Source organism: Nerophis ophidion, linkage group LG13 (assembly GCF_033978795.1).
Source record: "Nerophis ophidion isolate RoL-2023_Sa linkage group LG13, RoL_Noph_v1.0, whole genome shotgun sequence".
Lineage (NCBI taxonomy): Eukaryota > Metazoa > Chordata > Actinopteri > Syngnathiformes > Syngnathidae > Nerophis > Nerophis ophidion.
The window spans coordinates 45262915-45270416 of NC_084623.1; the positions used below are offsets into that span (position 1 = coordinate 45262915).

At 38.4% G+C, this 7502-nt stretch overlaps 1 protein-coding gene across 1 annotated transcript in view; it reads right to left on the bottom strand.

The window, feature by feature from the left end:
• The window catches only part of megf6 (multiple EGF like domains 6), a 152895-nt gene extending 146697 nt beyond the window's left edge, over nt 1-6198 (bottom strand). The window contains exon 1 of the mRNA XM_061919022.1: nt 5990-6198. Within this exon, the coding sequence (XP_061775006.1) occupies nt 5990-6150 (161 nt within the window). The 5' untranslated portion in view covers nt 6151-6198. The remainder of the gene's footprint in view (nt 1-5989) is intronic.
• Between the last annotated feature and the right edge of the window lie 1304 nt (nt 6199-7502).

Below are 7502 nucleotides of genomic sequence, written 5' to 3' on the forward strand. Positions count from 1 at the left end.
CGTGCAGATAGAAGAAATAAAAACATCAACACTCTTTTTATGGATTTTCAACTACACAAACCACAGTTTCAGAAAGCTAAGTGCCAGGGGACGGACTTCTCCCTTCACTATTAGTCTTATTTTCTATATTCCGGAAAACCGGCGTCCTCTACAGTGGACATTTGATTTTTTTTGGTCTATTTATGTCGTCAGATTTTAAGGAGCTTAAAGGCCTACTGAAATGAGATTTTCTTATTTAAACGGGAATAGCAGGTCCATTCTATGTGTCATACTTGATCATTTCGCGATATTGAATTATTTTTGCTGGAGTAATTTAGTAGAGAACATCGACAATAAAGTTTGCAACTTTTGGTCGCTAATAAAAAAGCCTTGCCTGTACCGGAAGTAGCAGACGATGTGCGCGTGACGTCACTGGTTGTAGGGCTCCTCACATCCTCACATTGTTTATAATCATAGCCACCAGCAGCAAGAGCAATTCGGACCGAGAAAGTAACGATTTCCCCATTAATTTGAGCGAGGGTGAAAGATTTGTGGATGAGGAAAGTTAGAGTGAAGCACTAAAAAAAAAAAAAAAAAAGGCGACGGCTCCAGGCGAAGGCAGTGGGAGCGATTCAGATGTTATTAGACACATTTACTAGGATAATTCTGGAAAATCCCTTATCTGCTTATTGTGTTATGAGTGTTTTAGTGAGATTATAAAGTCATACCTGAAAGTCGGAGGGCTGCGGTGAACGGCAGTGTCTCTGAGAGAAGCCAAGGGAGGTGCCAAGATCACAGCTGCCTTTTTGACAGCTGCAGGAGGCGGTCGCATAATCCACTCAAGTCTCCGGCAAGAGCCGACTTAATATCACAATTTTCCAATCCAAAAACTTGCTGGTTGATATGTGGTAGAGAAACATGTTCGCTTGACCACTCTGTGTTAAAGCTTCACAACAAACAAAGAAACACCGGTTGTGTTTTGGTTGCTAAAGGCAGCTGCAATCCACCGCTTTCCACCTCCATCTTTCTACTTTGACTTCTCCATTATTAATTGAACAAATTGCAAAAGATTCAGCAACACAGATGTCCAAAGTACTGTGTAATTATGCGATGAAAAGAGACGACTTTTAGCCGTGAGTGGTGCTGGGCTAAAATGTCCCCTCCAACCAATAACGTCACAAACACGCGTCAACATAAGCGTCATCATTACGCGACATTTTCAACAGGATACCTCGCGGGAAAATTAAAATTGCAATTTAGTAAACTAAAAAGGCCGTATTGGCATGTGTTGCAATGTTAATATTTCATCATTGATATATAAACTATCAGACTGCGTGGTCGGTAGTAGTGGGTTTCTGTAGGCGTTTGGGCCTTCTGAAAAAAGGCTAGTCAAAGATCATCTCTAAAAAGTTAAAGTACCACTAGGTGTGCTGAAATTACCCTCAGCATTTGACTTGTTCCACCCCCTGGGAGGTGAGGGGAGCAGTGAGCAGCAGCGGTGGCCGCGCTCAGGAATCATTTTGGTGATTTAACCCCCAATTCCAACCCTTGATGCTGAGTGCCATCCCATTTTTATAGTCTTTGGTATGACTCTGTGAGGTTTTGAACTCACAACCTTTGATTGTTGATTGATTCCCAGAGCCCCAAAAAAGTCTGCAGGCTATAGAGCATGGGTGTCAAACTCTGGCCCGTGGGCCAAATTGGCCCGCCGTGTAATTTCATTTGGCCCCCAAATTAACATTAGAGCTGTAACACCATATTCATCGCTAATACTCATACTTCACAACCCTCCCAATTTTCCCAGGAGACTCCCGTTTTTTCAGTGCCCCCGTCGAAAATCTCCCGGGCAACCATTCTCCCGAATTTCTCCCGATTTCCACCCGGACAACAATATTGAGGGCGTGCCTTAAAGGCACTGCCTTTAGCATTCTCTACAACCTGTCATCGCGTCCGCTTTTCCTCCTTACAAACAGAAGGTACATGAAAATAAAGAAGGTGGGATTTACAACATTAACTATGACGGATAAAACACTGAATATTGACAGAATATGAACGTCACACCCCCTCTCGATCGATATATTTTCCATTCGAGAGGAAAGCAACAAAAATGCAACAAACACAGCGAAAGGTAAAAAAAAACATCTACAATCTGATACATATCTGATACATCACTAAGCTTTAGAACTTTGTTGTAAAAATCTCCTTCCGCGTCTGTCCCAGACACTTGCATTTCAGGCTCTGGAAAAACTCTGTGGAAACGCTCCCCAACCACGCTGCTTGGTGCCTCGTCTGAGCTGCTCTGACTTAAATTAATTGGTGTTCATTTTCAATCTATCAAGACAAAAAAAAAAATATCAAAATGAAATTACAGGATTTTATTTATGTAGTTTTCTCATTTTCCTTGACTGGTGCACTACCATCATGTTTTTTTTTTTGTTTTCTTTACATATCTAGCATCATCTACAACAGGGGTGTCAAACTCAAATACAGAGTGGGCCAAAATTTTAAACGGAACAAATTAACCTTTAAATAGGGACCCAAACAAGTTCTGCATTAAATATTGAACAGGCAAGGCTTATATAACTTTAGTGACATGCAAAATCCAGTTTCAAATAACAATAATAATAATTAAAAAAATATCAATGGCATATCAAATAAAATTTAAATAAACATTTTATGCCTTTTTTTTTATTTGCAATTTTCTGAGGTAAATATACATTTTTTTCCACAGGCTAATAATAAATTTGAAAATAAAATAACAATAATGAATGAAAAAACATTCAAGCCTTGAAGTAGCAAGAGAAAATGCATGAATAAAAACGTAAATTATTGGTCAGTTTGCTGGAAGTTTCCCGGAAGACTTAGTGCTGCAAGGGTTTCTGGATATTTGTTCTGTTGTGTTACGGTGCGGATGTTCACACAAAATGTGTTTGTCATTCTTGTTTGGTGTGGGTTCACAGTGTGGCGCATATTTTTAACAGCGCTAAAGTTGTTTATACGGCCACCCTCAGTGTGACCTGTATGACTGTTGACCAAGTATGCCTTGCATTCACTTGTGCGTGTGTGTGTGTGTAAAAGCCACAAATATTATGTGACACGCTGTTAGTATGGAGGAAAAGCGGACGTGACGACAGGTTGTAGAGAACGCTAAAGGCATTGCCTTAAATGCACGCCCCCAATATAGTTGTCCAGGTGGAAATCGGTAGAAATTCGGCAGAATGGTTGCCCCGGGAGATTTTCGGGAGGGGCACTGAACTTCGGGAGTCTACCGGGAAAATTAGGAGGGTTGGCAAGTATGAGTATTAGCGGTGAATGCGGTGTTACAGCGGCACCGACGCTGTATAACACCGGCGGGCCAGATCCAATACTATATTGATATTGGCTCAAGGGCAAAATTAAATTACACGGCGGGCCAGATTCGGCCTGCGGGCCAGAGTTTGACACCCGTGATCTACAAAGATACAGAAAATTGCTATTGCGACATCTAGTGGACACATTTAGAACAGCAGTTTCTTTTATTCAAAAGATGCGACTCATTTTTATACCCTTGGCCGTAGGTTGGACACCCCTGCTCTATAAAATAGGAACACTGTAGTGTTTCTAAGAATATGCTGCAAAAATATTTGTCTCCCAAGTTTTTGAACTGAACTCGGGGTGTTATTACCGGACCGGATTTAGCCCCCTGGCCACCAGTTGAATAATACATGCTCTATGCGGTTGTTTAGGGCCACAACCAAGAGTGTGATCAGAAAAAGGCTCTGTGTTGGGAACTCGCAAGGCTGCAGTTGTGTGTCCCCGATGATGCAAGAATCCAGGAGAGAGGAGTGAAGGTAAGAGGAATTTAATTCAGAAGTCATAAGAAAACATCCATCCATCCATCCATTTTCTACCGCTTATTCCCTTGTGGGGTCGCGGGGGGCGCTGGCGCCTATCTCAGCTACAATCGGGCGGAAGGCGGGGTACACCCTGGACAAGTCGCCACCTTCATCGCAGGGCCAACACAGATAGACAGACAACATTCACACTCACATTCACACACTAGGGCCAATTTTAGTGTTGCCAATCAACCTATCCCCAGGTGCATGTCTTTGGAAGTGGGAGGAAGCCGGAGTACCCGGATGGAACCCACGCATTCACGGGGAGAACATGCAAACTCCACACAGAAAGATCCCGAGCCTGGATTTGAACCCAGGACTGCAGGACCTTCGTATTGTGAGGCAGACGCACTAACCCCTCTACCACCGTGAAGCCCATAAGAAAACAAATAAACATAAAGCAGTCTTGCATAGTAAGTTCACCAAACATAGATTATCATCGAGCACTGAGGAGTGCTCGAGTGACACATAAATAGACACTAGTGTGATTGACAGGAGGTGTGAACCGCTGCCAATCAACGAAAAGAGAAAAACAACAGTGCTCCGTGAATAAAACAGGAAATACAACAAAATAAGAGCACTGAACAGGAAGTAAATACAAAAACACGAAAAACTAACAGAAATGAAGTGACAGATTGTCACACTCTGACCATTTTCAAGCCGTTTATGATTGATTGATTGATTGATTGAAACATTTATTAGTAGATTGCACAGTACAGTACATATTTCGTGCAATTGACCACTAAATGGTAACACCCCAGTATGTTTTTAAACTTGTTTAAGTCGAGGTCCACGTAATCAATTCATAATAATATGTATGCGCACGGTTTATATTTTCAATGACTTGTGACATTTGGAACTTTAGTTTTTTGTCAGCAATTTATAAAATGAAGTAGTAGTAATAGAATAGAATAGAAAGTACCGTATTTCCTTGAATTGCCGCTTCCCAAAATAATTAGCGCATGCTTAGTATTACCGCCTGGTCAAACGCGTGACGTCACGAGTGACACCTCCCCTGTCATCATTTTCAAAATGGAGGAGGCTCATTTCAATACCGATAATGTGAAATCGTATAAAGCGAAGAAGATTAAGAGCTATTCAGTAGGATTTAAGGTCCAAGCTTACATCACACTCAAATTTTTACTGCATACCTTTGGTAGGTGCCGGAGTGAGAAGAGGTTTTAAAATAATTAGCGCATGCTTACTTTTACCGCATGCCTTTAGGAAACGCAGGAGTGAGAAGAGGTTTTAAATTAATCAGCGCCCCGGCGGCAATTCAAAGAAATACGGTACTTTATTGGTCCCTGGGGTAAATTCAGCACCACAGCTCGCTCACAATAGACAATAGTAATAATAAATTATATAACATATGATATATAATATATGTATAATATAAATATATTATACATATTTGTATTATATATATTATACATATGATATGTATATTACATATACATATATATACATATAATATAAATATAATATATTATAATATATATATAGTATACATATATTCTACATTTAAATATAAAATATTAATATGTATTAATATAAATTAATATTAGTATAATATTAATCAAGATAAATATTAAAGACTGAAATGGGGCCACAAACAGAATAAAGTAAAACATGGTGGTATTATGAAAGCTGCAACTAAATTACAATTTCCTGCAATTTGCTTAATTAAGATAAGGACATAAAACTGAATGATAGGCAATGAAAAAAAAATTATGTCTTCCAGAAGTACTTTGCAGACACAACATATCCAAGGTTTGGACTGACATATGGACTAAACATGCTAGTCAAATCCCCCGAACTAAACACTCCTGTATAGTCCATCTGGCTCCAATTCAAAACAGCCTGAAGTTAATTAAAGTATTCAGCTTTTCTTATAATTAAAGCTGGCCCGGCACACTGTATTTATTTTTAAAGACGTCTGACAGAGGCACAATAAATGTCCATTCAGCAAAAAAAATAAAATAAAATAAATAAACACTACTTAAAAGGCTTTTTTTTATGATATTTGAAACTGCGCCCCCCGATGGACACAAGCTCAAGTAAAAATAATTTAGAAGTTAATATTATATTTTATCCATGCAAAGCACAGGATGAGGTTTTTAAAAGGCTGTACTCACATGCCGGGGCGTAATTCCAAGGACGAACCGGCGTGCAAGGCGGCGAATGAAATGAAACACAAAATTACAACGTCTGTGAACATATTTTCTGCCAGTTGAGAAGTGAATAAATATAACGAATAAGTCGCCTTAAATCCATTAACGAAAGAGCATGCTGACATGACTCTTTAAAGAGGAGGTGCAGGTCTTCCAGGACTCCGCGCTGAGGTCCCGACTTGAGTAGATGAAGGTCGGAGTCTCATGTCAACAGGTTTTAATGGCTGCGCCTGAACGCACCACCCACACTCACACGGGGGAGGCTTCTTGCTCTCCTCCATCCTGGAACCTTCGACCCTACTTTATGCGTAGTTATGAGATGAAAGAAAGTTATTTTCATTGGGTGTTTTATTAAGTATCATTTCATTGGGCTATTTATTTTCTTTTAGAGTCAACAAAAAAAATCATTGCAGTTCATGTATGACACATTTTAAGCGTTATTAGGGAGTATACCTGTGTTAATGTTGTCTCTGTGTGGAGATTATTTCGTGTATTTAATACAAAAGTTTATTTTTTCCTTCTTTTTTTTTTTTTTTTCTTTAAATTTTGCTGATTTTATTGAATAAAAAAATGTCAGCAACATTTTGGGGTTTAAAAATTCAGTTTGTACTGTGTTTGAAATTCAAATGTAAAAAAAAAAGTATTGTACAAAATGAATTATGTAAAAATTCTATGTAAGATAAATCAGTGCATTAAAAAATCCAGGGCAGAAATACTCGTTGCTTCAAAACTCAGGACTCACTTCCGGTCAATCAAGACTTAAGCCAGGGGTGTCCAAACTGCGGCCCGGGGGCCATTTGCGGCCCGCAGGTCATTTTTTTAACGCCCCCACAGCACATTTTAAAAATACTATGAAAAAAAAAATTAAAAGTGGTATAATAGGTGAAATGTAACAAGAACACGTTGCAATGTTTACTCCAATAACACAAAGCTGCCATGCAAGCTGTTTCTTTCTTAAAAAAAAATGTGAATCAAAATCAATCATGAATTATTTACCTATTCAAGGCTCCCAATACGTCACATTAAATATTCCACTTTGAGATATTTTTTGGGCAAATGTTGGATATTTTTTTTTTCTGTTTGCCACTGAGCAGTTTTTTTTTTTTAAAGAATGGCCTAAAATGAACAAACAAAAAACGTAAACATTAAAAAAAAACTTACAATTGACGGATAAATCTGAAGTTAATCTTGAGACCATTGTGTTAAAAGTAAACAGTAAAAAAAAAAATTATAATTTATTTTTTAACACTTTAATGAGTAGGACCCTTTTGGATCAGTGTCTTTTGTTTTTAAGTGTCATTGCACAAAAAATAATAATGAATTAAAATCAATGGTGTTATGAGTTGTTGACCTTTTTACGGCTCTAATTATTATATAATCTCAAATATTCTACTTTATTGGGTGAAAATATTGCACATTTTGTGTTTTTTTCCATAAAAAACTTGCTTTTCTTTGACAAAAAGAGCATACAACATAA